Source organism: Lissotriton helveticus, chromosome 4_1, assembly GCF_964261635.1.
Source record: "Lissotriton helveticus chromosome 4_1, aLisHel1.1, whole genome shotgun sequence".
In the NCBI taxonomy this organism is placed as follows: domain Eukaryota; kingdom Metazoa; phylum Chordata; class Amphibia; order Caudata; family Salamandridae; genus Lissotriton; species Lissotriton helveticus.
In genome coordinates, this window is record NC_136063.1 from 762582010 (window position 1) to 762604509 (window position 22500).

The window sequence follows — 22500 nt, forward strand, 5'->3', positions numbered from 1 at the left end:
TTATGACAGATTCAAAATAAGGCTCTACAACATGCAAAACCTATCGCACTCCCAGGGCCTGCCACCACAAACCTACTTCACTCCTTTACTTGATTTGAGCACCTCCAAGACAGACTACCTAGTGCACATTAATAAGAAGAAACAGCTGGGAAAGAAGGTGTGTGGGTAGGAAAGGAAAACAGAGGACCACAAGAACTTGAGTTCACACAAGTGAGCAGTTTTTACATAACATATAGAGAATTGCATCTGGACTCTGCAGCTTACCCCAATGGACATATGTATATGAAAAGCCAGTGACCTAGGTCAGCCATAATTCCAGGAGCTAAGATACATGATAGTAAAGAAAAGAAAATGTACAACACCCAGTTCTGCAATGTCAAATATGTTGGAAAACCAACACTTGCATGACAAGAACTTTTAGAGCACAGATTAAACAGATACCCTGCTGGATAAGCAAAGTGTTCTTTAAGGTCTCATGTGGAGGACTTAAAATGACAATCTAAAATCTGTAGCCTGGAATCAGATTTTATAGCACTTTCTCAAGAAGCCAATAAAACATCGAGGCATCCTACAAACTGAAGCATTGTACTGGGTGGGTATCTGCAGGAGCACTCTAATGATTTGCATATGGAGCTCTTCCTTGATTCAAGGCCAGGTCTCTTGGCTAACGCTCCAAGGTTCCACAATGGCTAACACTAGGGGCGTTTACTTTCTGTTTTAGTATGTTGTGCTATGCATTTTTACAATATATCATTGATTCAGCATTACAGTTTTTATATGGCTGTGCAATACTACCACTACTGGAAGTCAACAATCACATTTTGTAGGAGTGGCTTCAATGGGATTGTCCCTGGGCTCGCGATGGTTCGTAACATCAGTCTTTGTTCAACTCGTCATTCATCAGGAGATGATGAAGGAGTTTGAGGAAGCGGACATCAGCTCAGGCTCCACTACACTCACTTCTATGGACACCAGAGGCCAACAGGACATAACAATGTCACCTGTTCCATCGTAATGCAACGCAGCTTCGTCAAACCATAAACAGTGGTCTATTGTATGTAAATGAATGCATAAAATACTAAAAAGGGAGGCAATGGTCGACTTCAGAGGGCAGAGTCCGAGGAACACTTCGAGCAACGTATCTTCACTGCGCATGCGATAGAGAAACACATTGTACACAAAGCAAACGCACGGTCAACCAATGGACATGAGCCCGACCAAAGGCGCGTGCACGTGACGCATTTCAGCCTAGGCGCGCTCGGGGCTAGCAACGGCTTTTAGTTTATAGAGTTCCGAGTACTGCTTGCTATTTACAGGAAATGTATTCGCTGAAAACGATAGCCTCTAGTCAGTAAGTAGGGATTGGTGTTTTGGAAGCAAGTTAGCGACCACTTATCGAAACGTTTGGGCAGGTAAAGCAGAACGATTTTCAACGCTTCTGTCACTGGAGCACCGCACGGTTGTCTAATATAAAAACACATTGTCTGACGTGTTCTTGTGATTTGGTGCCACCTACTGGCAAAACCCTTACCTTGCCTTATAGGAGCGTCTGCTGAGAAATTTGGATCACGAATATGGTTATTTATAATTATTATCATTTATGCGTTTTTAAATAGCGCGAACTTTACCCGAAGGTGTCCGAGCGCTTTAAAGAAAATTCTGCCAAAAACGACCTTATGTCCATCAGAGAAGGCCTCCAGGAAAGCAAAAACTAAACTAGATCTCAAAGTAATGCCATATTTTCTTTTCTCCAATGCGGTCAACTGCTTATCCAACAAGAATGCTTGTTTAACATGAAAACAAACAAACCGTTTATCTAGGGTGCCTCACCTTTTATTTTGTTTATATGATCGGCAGTAAGATCAGAAAATCGAAAATCACGGAATAACGCAGTATCCTTTGGAGTGACTTATTTTAAAAGCACAAGCCAGATGAGAGTTTACAGAGACAGCATCTGATGCCTGCTTAGACGGCAATCTCTCATTCAATATGACGGTTCCTAATCCAGCAACTGTAATGGCAAAATACATGCAAGTTGCAGAATGCAACAACATTAAAATATATGCTAAGCTACTCACTGACAAAACTGCCCAAGACCTTCACACGAGATCGTATATCTGCACAAGTAGAAGATCGGTCCTTAAACACAAACTCACTAAGAATCCTCCAGCAAATTCCCATTCAACATTGTTTCAATCTACCCACACTACCACCAATACATTCTCCAAGATCATCCTTTCGCTCAAACACTCCATCCAGCCCCGCTTCTATACACCCGCAGACTCATTCATGCATCTACTGGTCGCCTTCATCTGCCAGCTGCACAACCGCTCAAACATCAATCCAGCCACAAAGACCTAAAGGATTAAACACTATTTCAACTAATATACAAAGGCTTTCACGCAACATTTCAGATAACACACCTCAGCCACCCATCCATGCCTCACCTGTGCATTCACACACACTTTTAGACATCCACTAACACAGATCACTCACTAACCCATCTATCCGCATATCATGCATCCACCCTATCGTACATCCAAAGCCACGTCCATCCATCCAACCACCACTGGATTCACCCACATCCATACCCCTAACATCCACCAATGCCCCCACACACACCACCCCAACGGACTAATCAAAAGCTTCCTGTAACACTTCATACAGGATTCCAGTGGTGCTCACAGTGTTCCAAATGAGGACTCTAGAACAGGACAGACTGAACACAATATGCCAAGTGGGCCTTCTAAAAGCAGCACCGATATTCCATAACAGTATCTAGACCTGGGCCCAGTTTTTCACAGGGGACTTCAAGAAGTAAATGACATACTGAATTGAAAGCAGTATTAAGTTTTTTTTAAAATTATTATTACGTAGGAGATGTTACCAGAATACAATTACAAAACAAGGAACCAATTCTGCTGGTCAGATCTCCAGCACAGGACAAAATATACTGAAGGAGGCCCAAGCACTGAACACAATGCACCAGAGGTGGCTTCCCTCACTGGACACCATATGCCACATGACCCCTCTAGAACTTAAATGAACACAATATGCAGATGAGATCGTACAAGTAAGTGATTGAGTGCTGTTAAGTCAAACACAATCTCAACTTTCTTCTAGATAGCCATTGCCTTTAGACTCCTCCTGCGCTCTATGTCACCTTGACATGCTGTTCATCCACTTGGAGGTCATTCAATAGGACAACTCCAGGTGCACAATGGAAGTGCTCCAAGGAAAGCTTGCGTTGTTGTAGACTGTGCTGTAGCTAGTCATGTTAGCAGAGGAATAGTTGCTGCCTGCAATATCACTCGGTATATGTGTGGGAGGCTTGCACTTTTATTACACATTCGTTAGCGAGGTAGGTTTATACTGCTGATGTGGCTGGTTCCAGTTTCATGCTTTATTTATTTATTATTTATTTTTTACACTTGTATGGCGCACAGCTACCCAAGAAGGGTTTCCCGGCGCCTATGACATGAGGTTGAGCAAAAGTATATGATGAGCAGGATTTAGCATAGTTGTTTCTGGAAGAGCCAAGTCTTTATATTCTTTCTAAACCTGATGTAGTTATCTTCTTTGCGTATGTGTGGGGGAAGTGTGTTCCACAGAATAGGCCCTCTGACAGAGAAAGATCGTCCTCCCATTCTTGTCAATCTGAACCTGGGGACCGTGAAGTTTGCTGCTGTTTGGGAGCGCAGAATTCTCGCTAGTAGGTAGGGCGTGGCTAGTGATTGCAAATATTCCGGTGCCGTTTTTGATTTTATCCTGAACATGTAGCTCAGGGCTTTAAAACTGATACAGTTTTCCACCCTGAGCCAATGTAGATCGTTCAGATGTTTTGACACCCTGGCGGTTTTTGGTATTCTGCACAGGAGTCTCGCGGCTGAGTTTTGAACCAGCTGTAGCCGTTTGATGACTGCCTGATTTGATCCCAGATAAAGAATATTGCCGTAGTCAAGACGCGATGTAATCAGTGCGTTGACTACAGTCTTTTGGGTGGCAAGGGGCAGCATCCATAGGATCTTTTTCAGCCACTTCATAATGGTGAAACAAAGACCTGCCACTTTATTTGCCTGTTGTTTCAACGATAGGGCATTATCAATGATGACCACTAGGTTTCTTACCTGAGTTACTGGAGTGGGGAAATTTCCCAATTCGGGGGGCCAATGGGAGGAGTTCCATAGCTCTTTGTTTTTTCCTAGCAAGAGGATCTCGGTTTTATCACCGTTTAATTTTAGCTGGTTGGTGGACATCCAGCTGAAGATTTTTTGGAGCCCGTGTTTGAGAAGGGAAGAGGCTGAGGGTTTTGGGTCGGACAATGAGAAAATAATTTGAGAGTCATCAGCGTAGGTCATGAGGTTGAGTCCCACGCTGTCAACTAGGTCGGCTAAGGGTCAGAGGTAAAGGTTGAAAAACAGCGGGCTCAGGATGGAGCCCTGGGGAACTCCATGTGGGGCATTAAAGGTATCAGAGCAGGCAAGGGTAGATTTAATCTGGAAAGTCCTATCTGTTAGGAAGGACTCGATCCATTTTAATGCGTCGCCACGGATACCATTTCTCTCGAGTGTGGCCAGGAGTTTACTATGTGAGATGGTGTCAAAGGCCGCACTCAGGTCTAATAGAATGAGTGCGACCGTTTGACCATCATCCAAGAGTCTCCTGATGTTTTCGGTCACACCCAGCAGGGCGGTCTCAGTGGAGAATCCTGCTCTGAAGCCCGATTGAGTTGGGTGAAGGAGGTCGTTTTCCTCTGTAAAGAGAGTAAGGGCAGAATGTATGTGCCTTTCCAAGAGTTTGGAAAAGGCCGGGAGCAGAGATATTGGTCGGTAATTTGCAAAGATTGCAGGGTCAGCTGAGGGTTTTTTCAAAAGTGGGTTAACCATGGCGTGTTTCCAGTATGATGGAACTGTAGAGAGTTGAAGGGAAGAATTTAAAGCGTCTGCTATAATGGTCAGGGAGGGGGTGTCAATCTGTTTCAGGACGCTAACGGGTACTGGATCACGAGGGGAGCCTGATGTGATGGTCTTGAAAGAGGATTTTAGAGATTCCTCAGTTATAAGAGGCCATCGCTCTAAAATGTTCAATTTGTCCAATTTTTCGGGGACGTCTTCCTGTGGGCCATTTCCGGCGGAAAATGAATTTATGTTAGCAATGATTTTTTAAATTTTTTCATTGAAAAAGGAGGCAAGGTCCTGGCATTGTATTTTATTTAAAGGACGGGTCGTTGCGATTGTTTGAGCACCTGCAAGGTCCTTTACCGTGTTGAAGAGTGTCTTTGCTTTATTCGCGGCAGAGCTTATAGTATTTGCTACGTATAAGGCACGAGCTTTAATACAGGAAGAGTGGAAACATTTCTGGCTTTGTTGTATATCATCTTTTTTTCTTGAGTGTAGTCCTTCCGCCACTGCCTTTCAAGGGCTTTGCATTTTGATTTTTCGGTTTTAAGGAGTTCGTTAAACCAGGGGCTGGGGGGCGATGGACATTCCTTTTGGCCTGAGTTGGAGGAAGACATTTGTCAGCTGCGTTCTCCAGCCATCAGTGGGTTGCTTCGGCTATACTTTCCATATTCAGGGCATGGATAGGAGGTTTATTGGCGAGGGTTTGGTTTAGTTTTTTTACATCAAGAGGCTTCCAATTTCTCATGGTAGTAGCTGGCCAGGCCGTATTTGTTTGGGGGACATTAGATAAAGTAAGGCAGAAATGAAGGAGATGATGGTCTGACCAACATATAGGACTAGTTTGAACCCATTTTAGTCCGGGGATATTGGAGAAAATGGAGTCCAGTAAGTGTCCTGCCTTATGTGTAGGTCCTGAATTAAGTAGTGTCATATTAAGTGCTGCTAGGTCATCCATTAAGTTGCAGCATGTCGTATTTGTAGAGTCCTCAAGGTGCAAATTTAGGTCACCAAGTATTGTAAAGTTTTTGGAATCGAGGTGAAAGGGGGTGATATAATTTGCCAGGTTTGCAGCCCATGTGTTTGCATTTCCGGGGGGCCTGTATATTAGGAGCCCGGAGAGCGTGAAATTAGGGTTTAGAGTGATTTAAAAAAATGCAGCCTCACAGTCTGGAATATTGACAGGCTCCAGGTTGCAAAAAAGTTCTCTGCGAAAAATGATCGCAATACCACCACCTACTTGGCCCTGTCTATCTCTCCTTACGATGGCGTAGTTTGAAGGGAGAGCGGTTGCTATATCTGGGCCAGAGCTTTCGTGTAACCATGTTACCGTTAGGAACAGGACACTTGGTACCTTGTCTAGTAAAAAGGTGAGGATGTCAAGTTTGGGCTGCGGTAAAGATCTGCAATTAACGCTATAAAAAGAAAATTCGCAAGAGGCATGCTTTGGCCGTGGAGATGGTATTAAAGTGCAGGATCTTGGATCGGGGTGGGGTTGGATGTTTGTAAGGGCGAAGTTACAATTCGTGCAAACTGTGCTACCTGATGGGGTTAGCACGGTACAATTGCTATGTTTAGCAGGCCGTAGGGCTCTTAGTTGGTCGGAGCTCATACCTGTGATAGTTCGGACTAGTGGGGTATGGTTCCATGCCCCTTGTCCCGACCTGGCCCGGACGGGCGCAGACGGGCTGGTCTTAGGCTTGTCTTTGGCGCGGCAGTGGCGCGGTCGCCGCGCGTCTTCGCTGCGCGTCATAGGGAATATCCGGTTTATGTAGAGGACGGGCTAGTCTTCAGCTCCGCCTCTACACACTCGCTTGCCCAATCAGTGCCTGCCCCGGAAGCCGGAAGAAGGTACCGCCCTGCACCCTCCACACAAACAAGCCTAGCGCTTGCGGTGGACCAGGGCTACAGGGGTGACAAGTGTTTTGAATGTGAGGATCTTACCGAGGTAATTTAAAATTTCTACACAGTGCAATTTTTAAAATCAATCGACGCGGTGCAAATTTAAAGTTAAAACGTTTTCGCGCTCAAAACATGGATTCGTTTCACAGCGCTGCTCGGCTGAGATCAGGTATTTAGCATTTACAAAGTAAAGCGGTCTAATTAGCAGTCAATCACACAGCAAGTCGTTCTTGTCATATAGTGCATCAGCATATCGTTCGCTCGTCAATGTCATCAGGGAGACACAACCTTTCCATGATAGAAAAGCCAAAACGAATGGCTTTGTCAGTGTTTGTTTTATCACCAGGACTCCTTCTTCTACATTGTGATCCCCTGAAGAAACGCTGTGACAGATTATACAACTACGCAGACCATGAATTCAAGAGACACTCGCTTCCTAAAATGGGGTTTACCTTATACATGGCTGCTCTGTGCTGTGCGGCTACAGTCAGTTTTTCAACCAGCCCTCGCAAGCGCTCCTGCGTAGCTTGGGAGATGAGGGTCACAGCATCAGAGGTGAGCTCCAGAACGCCATGCCTTTTACCTGTTGAATGCAGGAAAAAAAATCATCATGTGCACAAAAACGGAGGAGATAATCGAAATAATGAGCACAGCAGGTTCCCTGCTCCCCCTGGAAGTCATGCCTATTACGAACAAAGGTTTGGGGATTAGAATTCTCACTGTGATTCACAACTTCAAAGATATTAGGAAATGCATTAATAAAAAAAATGCCCCCGGCGTCATGAAATCTAGACATTGCTGTAATCTGCCCCAGGGAATGTTCTTACAAGGTCACATCGTTCATAAGAAATAAAATCCAAGAAAGTCATTGGAAGGCAAGGGAAGAAGGTTTGCAATGCCTTAGCTGCAGATACTAATGCCACCAGCCCTTCATACAGCTAGTGGAACACAAACATATCAAGTTTCTCCGTTGGACAGTCCTGCAACGAACAGTGTTTTCGCATTTAAAACGTCCATTTCTTGAGCACGGCTTCCTGTCCTCTCAAAAAGAGGCCTACAGTTTAACTGAGCATGCCAAGAAATCCCGCTGGAGAAGGAGCGTGTTAGCATTGCCATTAAATTCAGTCTTCACAGCAAGTAAATCAGATTATCTTAAGTGAAATTTTTTTATGGCCGTGCATCAATCACTTTTTAATGCCAAAATATGATGAATTAATACTCTGTGCACCGAAGAATATTTTGAAATCTGATTTCTCGGCCGTCTATGCAAATACAGATATCGTGATTGGTGCGCTGCCTCGCCAACCGGAAGCAGCAGGGCTTAGACATGGACCAAACAACGCAACCGAACAAGATTCATTAACAGGTAACTTTACACCGAGGGCGGAGGTCAGGAAAGCAGGTGCGCCGCAGTAGTAGCGGAGCCTACGTTAAGTGGGCTGGCACCAGTACCATACTGTGGCCACATTGACCAAGAGGGAGGACAGGAGACTTCCTGCACCATGCATCCTATTAAGTTCTCATAGGTAGGCCATGTTGGGCTATATTGATGTGCTCCTCATCCCTCCATGCCTTCCACAGACTCCTAGGTTGCAGGTTACAGTATCACCGTGAAAGGGTAACGTAAAGGAGGAGCCAGATGTCCATCCCTTCTGCTGGAAGCTACAGGCCAGTGAGGAGCATTTTACTACGTTTGTGGAGTGTGAGCAGTAACCCTGGGCGAAGCACTACGCTAGCGGAGTTTGCGAAGGTTTCGCAACTTCGCACTACGCGAGCTGCACGTAGCACAGTGCGAACATGCGTAGTGCAGCGTAGCGTAGTGCAGCGGTCATTTTTTGCTTGTTCGCGGTCCTGAACGTCATGTTCGCGACCAAGCAAAATGACATCCCGGCGAGATTCTCAACGCGAGGAGGTCAGGTTTCTCATTGTGAGTGGTTGCGCATGCTCGCGACCGCTCTCAATGAGAAACTACCTGTTCGTGTTGAGAAAGCTGCCGCTCGAGTAATAATCTACTCGAGCAGCAGAAAACTACAGCTCGCACTGTGCAAGATGCAGTTTTCAATGCTTGCACAGTGCCGGATGCTTGTCCGCACAGTGCAATCATTGAAAACGCATCTTGCACAGTGCGAACATGCTACTACGCAGCTCGCGTAGTGCTACGTGCAGTTCGCGAAGTGCGGAGTGCGCTTCGCGTAGCGCTACTTTGCGAACTACGCCCACCCTTAGTGAGCAGGCAGGGTAAAGGACAGCGGAAAGGGTGGCCTTATGCAGATGGGTGGGAGATGGGATATTCGGAAATGCAAACAACATGCTTGAAGCCCTTCAAGCTAGCCACGTTCCGAGCACGTGGGTGCATAACAACATTTTAAAAAGCAGCCACTAGGTTAGAGTTAAGTAAATAACTGAGTTAGAGGCTACTGGATTCGACTTCGGTGCAACAGGTCGGGAGGGTGAGTGCTACAGAGGTGGGTGGCTCGGTGTGAGCGGTGTTTGTGTAAAAACCTGCAGGTCCATTGGTCTAATGCCAATAAGGAACTTCCGTGGCAAGTGAACCTGCTGTTCAAGTGTGACTGTCCTAATGGCTCTTATTCTTTTATGTTCGATAATTGATACAGAGTGGATCGTACAGGAGAACATGTTTATGCCAGCAGGAGTATCTCACAGTTAAGGTGCTGCACATAAAACACTGCTGCTTTTGTTTTTTCAGGAAAAAAAACTTACAGCGTTTGCATTCAAGGATCCAGCAGAGATAGATGTACAAGTCAGGCAACATTTAAGATGAGCTTTGAGTTTTTCAACAGAAAAGTAGGTCCTACTTTGTAGAAGCTCTGATGGGCAATGTAATTTTAAAAACACGACCCCCCTCACTGGCACCTACTTGCCAGAGGATCTAATGTACTAAGGCATAGCCAGTAATCCGGCTCTGTAGAAACCCAGACCCCCTTTTCACCACTTCATGGATAGTACATTAAACATTAGAATGATGAAAGTTAAAAAAACAATAGAGGAAAAAAACACTTTACGTTGTCTTATAAACGTAGACAATAAGGATATTTAAGAACATCAGCAATGGTGTGCCACTGGCACTGTGCAAAAACGAGTTTTTTCACTCTAATATTGGCTTTGCATCTACAAAACACATCTGAATGGCACACGTTAATTATGTTCTTACCCAGTTCTAGAATTTTAGCCTGCAGTGGCCCAATAGAAAGGAAGGGTTCTTCTTTGGAAGAGCGTATCAACCTGCCCACCAACTCGGAATTAGTTGCCAAGATGCACGCGTTCTCTTCATTCAAGTTGACTCCAGCCATTGAAGTGACATCATTGATGTCATCCTCATCTCTGGAAGAACAAATTGGATTTTGTGATTTTAGACTTCTGGTCTAAGCCCGCATCGGCAAAAAGCTCAGTTCAACTGCAGACACTGTGGGCTAGAAAATCCCAAACAAATGACAGGCTAGCGCTGCAAGGATGCATCTAAACACACTGGCAAGGCAGTCGCGAGTAATGTACTTTGATCAAATACAGCTAGTAAGGAATAAATTATACTCACCTCTTCTTATATCACCATCTTAAACAACTGGTGTTGACCCTCACAAGCCATAAAGGGGACAAGGCAAGCAGAGCCACCAAAAAAGGGGAGTGGGGGCTTGACTGGAGATGAAAGCAATCGAGGAATCGTGACATGGAGATACGAGTCTAGAAACTTTTCACTGAGCCTGCGGTTCTTGTCCTACCACTGTAGGTTGCCCTGCAGTCGGAGATGCACAGGAACTAGGCAATATCTAATACAAGGGTGCATGCACACTGCAGATACATTTAGACCACAACAGTATCTAACTCGAGAGAAGTAATTTCTGTTTTTAGCACATGACAATTAACATCCTAGACGATCTACGCCAAGGAGCTTTATTAAATCCACATACGTTCCTGAATTTGATTCAACTTCTTTTGGTCCAAAAACAGAAGTAGAGGAGTGGCAGAGTTCTTTTACTTGCCTAATTGACACATTATTTTTATATACAGTTCCACTGCTCCAGTGGCAGTTCTACATCGAAAAGGGAGTCCAAACATCAACTTCTAGGCCTGATTGCTAATTACTTGTCCCCCTGGATCACAGACTGCAGACCGAATCGCCCCTGATAAACCCACACCAAGCTCAAGAGGTCATCCAAGCAAGCCAGTTGGTACACTATGGAACTAAGAACCATGACACGAACCTGCAAAAGGCTTGAATGGTGCACCAGCATGGACTTCACGGATCGAACAACATTAAAACAGCCCTCAACCAATACCATCGTCTCCTAAAAAACACAAAAAGGAATGCCCTGGTCATACGCATTGAAGCAAGCTCCAACCACAGCAAGGAACTCTACAACATCGTCAGAGTTCTCCAGCTCCATAGCCACCGAAAAAAATGACCCCTTCATAGGACCTCTGACTCCCTGGCTGGCTTCTTTCACGACAAGATCTACAGGAACCTCAAAACCACAGACATCCTCATCCATTTCACACCCACGAATGAGAAGCATGACAGCCTCCTCACCACTTGGGACCAGCTCACCACACAAAACAGGAGGCATCCTGAAATATGTCCCTCAGGAGCACCTACTGACCCCTTCCCACACCACATTTTCAACCTCTGGAGTAGGACTATCAGCCTCGAGCTCATAGCCATCTTCAATGTATCCATCACCACGGCCACCTTCTCAAAAATGGAAACACTCACAAGTCAAGCCCATACTCAAGAAACCATCTGCCGACCCCAACAAACTCAAGAACTACCGCCCCATCTCTCTGGTCTTCTTTCCTGCCAAAGCCCTCAAGAAGGCCATCAACCGCCAACTCACAGAACACCTGGAGAACAACTATCTTCGACACTTCCCAATCCGGATCCAGCACCAACCTCAGCACCAAATCCACCCCAATTGTAGCATCAGATGACATCAGAACTCTCCTCGACCAAGGAAAAACAGTACCTCTGATCCTTTTCGATCTCTCAGCAGCCTCAGACACAGTATCACACCATACCCTGATCAAAATCCCTCACAACATTGGAATTGAAGGAGACTCCCTCAAGTGGATTGCCTCCTTCCTAGCCGGAAGAACCCAGAGCATCCACCTTCCTTTATTCACCTCGGAACCCAGAACACCATTTGTGGCATCCCTCAGCCCTACCCTGTTTAACACCTACATGACTCCATTGGCCAACATCGTCAGATCGCATTAACTGAACATTATTTCCTACGCAGACGATACCCAGCTCATCCTCTCACTGTCAGAAGGCTCTTCCGCCATGCTGACCAACTACCAGGTGCATGACTAGCATTGCTGACTGGATGGGACAACTGCCTTCTACTCACAAACACAACTGAAGTGCTGATCTTCAGGAACAACACCTTCCCATGGAGCGACGCATGGACCCACAACTACTTCACCCGACCACACCCGCAACCATAGCATCATCCTGGACAGTAGGCTCCCCATGAAGAGACAGTTAAACGCAGTCATCTGCCCGCTTACTCATCCTTCTCATGCTCTTGAAGATTTTCAAGTGGCTCTAATCGACACCAGAAGTGCCGCCACACAAGCCCTGGTCACTAGCCAACTGGACTACAGCACCAATACCAAGACTGCAAACAATACAAAACTCAGTGGCCAGACTCCTCCTAGACCTTCTTAAATGGAACCACTTCACTACCCACCTCAAGAAGCTCCACTGGCTTCTCAATCAGAAGAGAAGCCAGTTCAAGATATTGATCCAAGCCTTCAAAGCCCTCCACAACCAGGGACCAGCGTACATCAACCACTGATTGAACTTCACCCTTCCCTCCAGAAACCTGCACACCGCTTTACTCTGCCTCACCCCCCCCCCACACACACTCCCACAGCAACAGTGGAGGATGCTCCTCCTATCTATCAGAGTAGTCCTGGAACATCCTCCCACTTCACAAACAGGACCTCAACATCTCTGTTAGAATACAGAAAATAACTCCAGACCCGGCTATTCAATTGAGCCCACAACAGAAGCACTCTCAGCGCCTATATACCCTCACGGGATATTACCAGCACTATACAAATCAAGATTTATTGATTAACTTGTAATAATATGGTGTGCCTATTTCTTGACCAATGGCAATGTGACGCAGTTGTTTTGCTCTTTTTTCTTTTCTTTGTGTATCAGTTTCCTTCCATTTTATTTTCTGTGTAATGTTTCCTATTTTACTGTTAAAAATGTTGACTCATGTGTCACCCTGCTTCTGTATCTTGGGTGCTCTGTATGATCCTTGCATTGTGCTGTCTGTCAACAATAAAATTATGTTGTAAAAAAATAAAAATAATAATAACATGGAGTGCCCTGACACACAAAGGGTATGCCCCTAGCCATGACATGTCTTGTGTCTTATAATAGGCAAGATCACAACACATAAGTGGATGGATGGGCAACAAAGGGCGCCAAGGGCACAAGCACTGGCAAAGCCAATAGGTCTTACCTTTGAAACATAATGGCATTGTCAATGGTCTTTAGCAATGCTCTACAGAATCCTGATAATGTACAGTATGACTAAATAAGGGGGGAAAAAAGACGAAGAAAAAAAAGGAGTATGACGCAGCAGCTTTATTTCATTTTAATTTTCTTATCCGATTTGTATTTGACTTAAAATGGAGGACTCGGTAGCTTTTTGGTCACTGAAGCATAGAAAACAGCATATATTTACAGCGCACACACACAATTCTGGCAAATGAGAATGGTAAAATTATAGTATAATAAATGAAATTTACAGGGGGGAGGACAACAAACCCAAAGGGGTTGGACTGAAAATTTCAGATGCATACTTCCAAGCTCCATAGAGAAGTTGGTCTTCATTCCACAGTTAACTCCCTGAGAAATTTAAAGGGTTCACAGGTAAATATTAAAACACTTCGGCTATTTCACACACTTCACTATATTTTTAAGGCTCTTCAATGCACCCAGCTACCGAAAAAAAATATTGGATCTGGTTTCAAATGAGTATCAGACAGGAGGAGTAGGAAGAACGGGGCAGATTCCAAGCAACATTTTCAAGAACATACAAAAAATGATGGCAGGTTTTAGTAAAAGTTTACCTACTAGCAACTATTACTTCTACGCCATGTGAGATATACACACACACACTCATTTTTGCCATTAAATAAAGACACCAATCAAATGCAAAAAGTAAACTATGCAAAAGGTGCAGTCTAGCCTGAACCACTAGTTCCCTTCAACTGAAAGAGCCAAAAGGAATGTCAAAGTTCAGCCTCATTGGGTTTTGTATACAGAAAGGTTTCCAAATCAATACAAACCCACTTAGCTTGGTGAAACACAAAAGACAAAAAGCCTCTTTTGCCCGTCTCGTTTTCCACCTGCTGCCACAAACTCCATTATCTGCACCCTGCAACCTCCCCTGGTGGGACGAGGGTCCCAGGGGCAACGCCACTTCACCTGTGCCAGAACACCACTCGGGAGGGGGGGGGTGAAACATACATAGAGTGCACCGCTATGCATACCAGCTGCCGAGAGTGAGGGGGAGGCGTGGCCAACGCGCTTATAGCGCAGCCTCTCCCACTGCGGCACCAGACGCGGCGCAGGACGTAGCCCGGACCAAGGGCGGGCCTGTCTGTGGCCGTCAGGGGCCGAAAGAGTCTGGGCAGGGACAGCCCTCCAACAGCCGCATTTTTTGCCACGGACTTTAAACTGTACCGAGCTGAGTAAGTTTCAAGCAAACTGTGACTATACTTGCTTAAATGAATAGTCGCAAAGTGGGGGTGGGCTCAGGGGTGGCGGGGACCCTAGATGCGTTCTTTGTGAGCGCTGAGTCTGCTCTGATGCACAAGGTTGCATTAACTGATCGGAGGCTATCCCTGGACCCGCAATCTCTTTAACCCCTTCTACGCTGATGACAAGCTGGGCTCGTCATGGCGTAGCCTCCTCGCACGCTGATGACGAGCCCAGCTTGTCACGTAACATGCGCTTTAGAAAATCTCAGCGTACGGGCGGAATTCCGCCCGCACGCATGCGGTTAATCACGCCAGCCTGATAATTGTACAGTCAACGCCTTGAGTAATGGCCCGGGAACACCCATCATTCCTCGACCGACTGATACCACTGCTTATTCACCGGGCTCTATCAGTAACAAGAACCCTAATCTGACGGCCCAGGACATGAGTCTTAATATTGAGCAAGAGCCGGAGAGACAGAGTACTGGTGTTAGTACTAGAGGCCAGAAAGCAACGAAAAACCAAACAGAGGGGGGCAAGAAGGGACCAGATCAGGGAACCAGAAAGAAAAGATGTGTGGCACAGAAACAAAACCAACGAGCAACACAAAGCTGTTCCCAGAATAACCTCCAAGGTAACGAATAATAAAGCCTGCTCTTCTATGGCATCACTCCCTAGCAATGCCACAGCGAATAATGGTGGGACTTGTAATGCTGATCAGCCAAGTGAGGACGATCTTTGTAAACGTTTGGGGTTATTGATTACTGACCTCCTTGCCCCGTGATACAGAAGTTGGGCAGCATTGAAGAAAGATTAATCTCACTTGAAAGGCTAGCAGCCTCACCTCAATAAGCTAGCTCTGTTGTCGGTGATAATAAAGGCAAAGGTGTTGGGCCTATGCTCCTTAGAGGGAACGGTGCCAGGTATAAGGGTATAGTCACTACAACTTATTACCCAAATCCGAAAGGTAGTCAGACCTGTAGCCAAGCCACGACGACCCAATTGCCCTCTAACTCAAGCATTGATCCTTCTACAAGTGCACACACTCCGCCAACTCAGACGGACCGGGGCCATAACTTCCCATTGATCCGGCTTGCAACATCACAAAACCCTGTCACACACAACATGGGAGGGTGGAGGGGGGGGGGGGGTTAGCTCAGGGGAACAAGAAAGTAGATTTAGGTTCTGTTCCACACAAGCAGTGTAGGGTGTATGAAGCCCCGCCCAATGTGGTCCTAAATCTCCCCCCTGAAGCAACCCGTACACAGTGATCTTAGCAAATGTCCCTTCAGTGCTTGGCAATGATTTTGAACACTGGTCAACCCTACGCAATAAAGCTTGTCACTTTCTCAATACCAGAACAGGGCTAAATAATGCTCTTTTTAGTGAATTCAAAATGGCAAGAAGAGTCTCATGGGTTGGTAAGTCAAACAAACGATTGCAAGGAGACTGTATCGTCTTATTTAGATCTCCAAATCTAGTACGGCACATTCTTGATAGAGCAGGTATTGGGGAGATTAATGTAAATGGTATTAATATCCTCCCTCTGGGGTTTTTCTATAACCCCATGATTGATGAACAGTCTTCTCTCCAACAGCCTTTATTCTCCAATAGCATTTCTTCTCGTTACATCGTGCCAACCAGCAAACGTTTTGAAGTATTTGAGTCCTTAGACGCAATTGTTGGACAAACTGATCAAGATTCCAGTGCATCGTATAAAGAGTATTTGCCCAACCTAGCCGAAGGGTCTATATGCAGTATGCCCGAACCATCTATCCCGGACGACGACGTTAATCCCGTTAATGTAGAGAGCTGGCTTAACTGACACCACTCCCAGGCATGGAGCTCCCCGGCAACGGCCTTTAGACAGTGACTACAATAATGTATTACTGCCCTGTGCCACCCAGTTAACTATATCAGAAGGAGTCACAAGCGTAAAAGTTATGCAACCTGTAAAGCACCATAAAGACAACCTTGCTTCGTCAAAATCACAAATGCATATGCAGGACAACCGAGGAGAGGAAACCCTCTGCAAACTTGTCTCATGGAATATAGCAGGATTACACCAAAAATTGATAAATCCAATTTGGTGCGATTTCATTCAAAAGCAGGATATTCTCTGCCTCCAAGAGACAGGGGCTAGAGATCCACTACATATTAACGGGTATAGAACCTTACACACCGAGGCAAGAGCTAGTAAAGGAGTTAGACTAAAGGGAGGCCTCTGTACATATATCGCATCCACTGTGAACTTTAATAAAATTGACTCCAGGCTAGACCATGCTTTTTTTCAAATAATTAATATTAAGATAGACAGCAAGAGATCAAAAATTCTGATTAATCTGTACAATAACATTGCCATGCTTGATGTAGAATCTGTTTTTAACCCCTTCTGCGCTCATGACGAGCTGAGCTAGTCATGAGTTGTGCCGCTCGCATGCTGATGACGAGCTCAGCTCGTCATGTAACGCGGCTTTTTGAAAAAAGCCGCGCAGCGCAAAAATAGCGGTCGCACGCATGCGGTTAATGAGTTAATAACTGATGTTCAATCTCTGTGGCATACATGTGTCTCTGACACTAGGATCCTTATCGCAGGAGATTTTAATTGTGGGTTATGTCCCATTGATGATTCAAATGTGTGAGGATTCGGTGTGGAGGAAGGGCTCAGTTGAACGCATTTTACACACTCAAAAGTCGGGGACCGGTTAAACGAGCTGTTATGCACCCTGGACTTAGGCTTTGTAAATGAAATGTGCCTGGAACCAGTATCCATGGGGTATACTTTTAGTGGGCAGGGCTTATATTCTGCAATTGATTTTTTATTGCTGTCAAACCTCTATGCCGCTTACTGTGGCATCGTGTATGGACTAAAGAAGAACCCACATTAAATAGGGATGTTTTAAAGGATAAATCCCTGGATTTAATATGTTTCTAATTTTATGCATAATCTGGATCATCCCGAGTATTTTACAGACCCTGAATCCTTGCACTCAGTAAGCAGGAAGGAACTAAAAAAAGAAGGTATTGCTATGCAGGAAATGACAAGGCTGACGATGGAAATTCTTAAACCCTCGGTATTAAATAACCAAATGATTTTAAGTGTTTTTAAAATACAGCTCTATCTAGCCATAGTTCCAGCAGGGTTTGATAGGTTCTTACTAACAAGATTTCGACTTGGTATATTTCACAGACTCACCAGCTTTCCTAATATGAATAATTGGAGGCGCACTCTGATAGCTTGTCCTTGTGATGATTGCTCATGTCAATCCACCATCCATGTTATCTTTTTTGTGGTTTTTACTCTGAAATTAGAAAAGTGTGGATTCGACCAATGTTAAAAATGATGGGACTTCGGACTGGTCGACCTGCGTATATTGCACTGCAAACCCTGGACAATGCTGATATGATCTGGAAAGTTGCGACGTTTTTGAAAAGGACGGTCGCCTTTAGGAAGAGCCTAGTGTTTTTTATTAACTGTGGATGTCAAGTCGGTTATCCCCTACTATATTTATGTCTTTTTAACTTTCATATATGACTGATACCAATGGAGTTATATTATTTCATATTGTCAATCCGATGATATTGATGTATGTACTGCTTTTATGATTGCGCAATTTTACAAATCGAATAAAGCTTTTTTTTTTTTTTACACCAATCAAACGCAAAAAGTAAACTATGCAAAAGGTGCAGTCTAGCCTGAACCACTAGTTCCCTTTCAACTGAAAGAACCACAAGGAATGTCAAAGTTCAGCCTCATTGGGTTTTGTATACAGAAAGGTTTCCAAATCAATACAAACCCACTTGGCTTGGTTAAACACAAAAGACAAAAAGCGACAACTTTGAGTGTAGGGGAAGGGGAGTGAGTGAGTGTGTGTGTGTGCGCGTGTTTGTTTCTCTCTCTCGAACACCTGGGCTTCAATTAAGGCACAGATGCAGCACATGAAGGCACATTTATCCGGCAGATAGAGGCTACTTAGAGTAGAGTAGCCTGCACTTCCCCATAAACACGGCAAGTGCTTTTCTTCATTGATTTTAAGGTGTTGGCTTATGCTGGGATCAATTAGCCTGCAGTGAGAGATTGGGCACACATCAAAGAATGTGTGCATTGTACATTGTATACTCAGGGAGGCAGGCGACACAAAGTTGAGGTACTTCTTGACTACAAGTTACAAGACCATTCTTCCACTTTGAATAAAGGTAAATACAAGTACGTCAACAAACATTTTTATGAAAATTGGCAGCAATGTATAGGATCAGTTTACAGCAGCCTCTAAAATGAAGCTGGTTTCACTCCCTGATGTCACAGTTTGTAGTGAAGCGACAATTCCAACCTGTTAGGAAAAAATAGAAAATGCAAAGCAGCTGTGGTTGTCCTAAATAATTGGCATGCTGGAAGAATGACAGTCCAAAACCACAGACTAGCCAAATAAGAAAGACATGTTGCAAAGAAGCATGGGGGAGCGAGGAGGCAAGAATAACGGAAGCGGGAGAAGGGGTTATGGGTAAAAAAAGGAGGAGGTGCAGAGGGAGGACCAGATGGAGGTAGGAGTGGGGGGCAGGGGTCTTGTGGGGGAAAAGTAGTACCTCAATCACAGTCCTAGCAGCGAAAGGACACACTAATTAAGTTGAATCAATCCGTACTCCACAGAAAGGAATAGAAGTGACGTTTGACATGCTCTGACTAATTAGGAGGCTGCAAAGAAGAGGGACACTGAAGCCAACAAATGGTAGGTAATGGGAGGATTCCAAGCCCTTTATTGTAAACAATAAAGACTTGCGAGAGCGCATGAGCCGTCCCAGCCTCGACCCAAAAATGGCCTCCCCGGAGACCGTACTTAGAAGAAAAGATATGAGATTAGTAAGCAGAGGCTAAACTACAAGACCTGTTAGGGCAAAAATAAAGTTTAAGAAAACCGAAGCTACAACAATTTACACAAAGAAAAGATGATTATAGCCACAGTCTGAACTCAAGGTGGAAAGGTGGGAGAATGTGGGTACAGGTGCAAGCATACAGGTTCTGAGAAGGCTGGCTACGTGTAATGGTGGTGCATTTATTAGCTAGTTTATTTTGAGGAGTGCTAGGTACAAAATGCTATATCGGATTAGAGATTCACAAATTTTGCCCACGCAAGCCATCAAGTTCTCTTCATGGGGGGGATACAGTGAAGCCCACACCATACTGGATCACTGGTTAGAGTACTCTAATCCAAGAGCCATAGAGGGAACGAAGAGAGCTGTAGTAATGGAAACAAGATCAGATATTTTTAGAGTAAAGAGAGGGGGGGCTCGAAAATCAGACCAATTATCTCAGCACAGAGCAGCATTGTAACTGGAGGAAAGAGTGGGTTTAAACTGCCCGACAGAAAAATATTTCTTGCATTTAGAAAGGCAATCTGCTAATCACAATATTTCAAACATGAAAAGGTATAAATATTCACGCAGTGTACATACACGAAAGTTCAAGCTGCACAAGATTTTGTAAGATAAGACCTAAGGATGTTTTAATAATTTTTACATTTTACCAGCTGATCATGCATGCAGTCCTACAACGCATACCTAGTACATAGGCCCAACAGGTCTCAATGGCCTGGCTTCTGCAGCCTTGTATGACTTGGAAAGGAGTTGGACAGATCCGAGAATGCCTGCATTGCGGATGTGCATCTGTCACGCTGCTAGAATTGTTGCATATCATAATGTAATGTAATTGATGGTCATGATGTGGAAGGATACAAAAGACTGCAGAGGGTGATGATGCCAAGCAGGCAGAGTAGCTCAGAGGGTTAATGCTCCAATTGAAAGTATATCTTGCAGGTTAAAGGATGAAATGGAGGCAAGTTGATACAGTTTATTATATTTATTAATTCAATAAAATAAGTAGCCTTGAGGTAGGCTATATGGTAGCACCTGCTCTTACAAAACTGCAAAAGAAATCTGAGTGGAAGCAAATACATAAATGTAAAGGCTTAATTTTTTAGCACAATGCAAGTCCCCTTTCACTGTGCGCCTAAAAGAAAATTGTGATGCCGCTAGACGCAAGCAAACAAACACCCTAGAAGTAATTCCTATTAAGGCACAGGCCACTACAAACACAAGTGGTTAGAAAATATGACAAACATTCCAACTTTCAGGGTGCCAGATCATTCTGAAAAGAAATTCTCTCTGGTCCCAAGCAACGCTAGAAGGGAACCAGTTAAAATTAAAAAAAAAAAGCACAGAAAGAAAACAAACTTTCATCCAAAGCAACGAGTAACATTCAAACTCTAGTACTTGTTCAGAGCTAATTTATCTTTACGTATTCTCTCCCGCCATCAAACCGCACTCCCTGCTTTTGGCTGGAAATCGCTCGCAGCTGGCAGTGGAAGCAAGACTTTGCTGTCGGCATTAAAGCTACGCTGTGGATTAGCACGGAAAATATGTCATGAAAACAGTGCAGCTGGCATTATCAGAGACAGACGCTACAGACTGCCATCAAACGGCACGGTGGTACTGCTGCTCGAAACCTGGGTCGCCAGCAGCTGTGCTTTACCCAGCATAACCTTGTATTCTAGCTAAAGAATATGCTATCGTTCCACATATATGCTTTACTGTAGCTGCCAAATCTTCGACACAAAGACTTACTTACAAAAGCAGGTTTCCAAAGGATATTTTGATTGAAAACAAGCTTTGGCAAAGTCAATAGGTGTAGCTTTTATAGGGCATACTCATGTGAATAGCACCAGAGGAAAAAAGAATACATCTAGAGTCGCATGCCAGCATTTGAGGCACACAAACTCACCGGGACAACACAACAGGTGTACAAAGAACAGCTTGCCATCTCTTATTTGTTTTGTGTTACTACCAAAACTGGAAGAGCGGACATGTGGATGGCAAAAAAGAACAGAGTGGGCAGACATGGGAGGTCAGTACTGAATCTCAGCTGAGATGTTCTATTGACCGTCTAATTGCAGGAATTGGTCAGCCAAAAGGAGGATGGGGACCTACAGGCAATAGTATATTGAGATTCGATTTACCCTGATCCATGGCAAGCATCAGGAGGGCCAAGACCAGTCCAACCGGGTTATTACGTTCAATTAGATAACAAAAGAAGAACAAACATTGCCAAAGTCAAAGGCTCTCACCTTTTGGACCTAGACCTATTGGCTTAGTGCACTTTACTGATGCGGCATCATAGTCAAAAAAATGTTTGTGGGATAACGTGACCACTGTCGGCAGTCATTAGGTAGACATCAAGCAAGTATGCACCATCAGAATGATGCAGGCACCATTTTCCTTTTTGTTTTTAAACTTTACTATCCAAGAGGGCAGACACTACTTGGACAAGTAAATTTAAAATATAAAAATAAAAAAAACTTTAAAAAAATCTAAAAATTTAAAATCGGCCTCTGGGAAGCGGAGTAGGTGAAGGAGGGAGGGCAAAAGCAGCAAACGATGGAAAGAGCAACAGAGGAGCGGGAGAGAAGCACAGGATGGAGAAACTGAGCATAGGGTAGAGAGTTTTTTGAGGGGGAGAAGCAAATGAGAGCAAAGTAGGGTCGAGGAAGGAGAGCAAAGTAGGGTCGAGGAAGGAGAGCAAAGTAGGGTCGAGGAAGGAGAGCAAAGTAAGGTGGAGGAAGAAGCGCAAAAGGGAGAGAGCTCTATGGAGGGCTGAAGCAAAACCTCAATATGACACCTGGAAAGACCAATAACTGAGGAAGGGTGACTGAAAGTTCCAGCATGTATCGTATAAATGAAAATGTGTAGCCTGTAAAAGGCTATTTATTACCATTCTTAAGTGTGAGGAGGAGTCATGATTCGTAATGCCCTTTACCTTCAACATTAGTAATAGACTATTAGAGTCTGTGGACCAACAAATTGTTGAGGTCGTGCCGTTTTATCATGCAGAGAAGCACTACATAAAGGTGTTTCAACCTAATCAGAACTCAAGGTTAGATCCGTACAGTGCGATAAGTACCCATTAAAT

At 44.5% G+C, this 22500-nt stretch overlaps 1 protein-coding gene across 2 annotated transcripts in view; it reads right to left on the bottom strand.

The window, feature by feature from the left end:
- TAF4B (TATA-box binding protein associated factor 4b) overlaps nucleotides 1-22500 on the bottom strand; it is a 309374-nt gene that overhangs the window by 83341 nt on the left and 203533 nt on the right. For both annotated transcript variants that reach the window (XM_078687389.1, XM_078687390.1), the window contains 2 exons: nucleotides 9973-10142; nucleotides 7253-7383 (listed from right to left, as the gene is read on the bottom strand). In XM_078687389.1, coding sequence (XP_078543515.1) covers nucleotides 7253-7383; nucleotides 9973-10142 — 301 coding nt within the window. The remainder of the gene's footprint in view (nucleotides 1-7252; nucleotides 7384-9972; nucleotides 10143-22500) is intronic.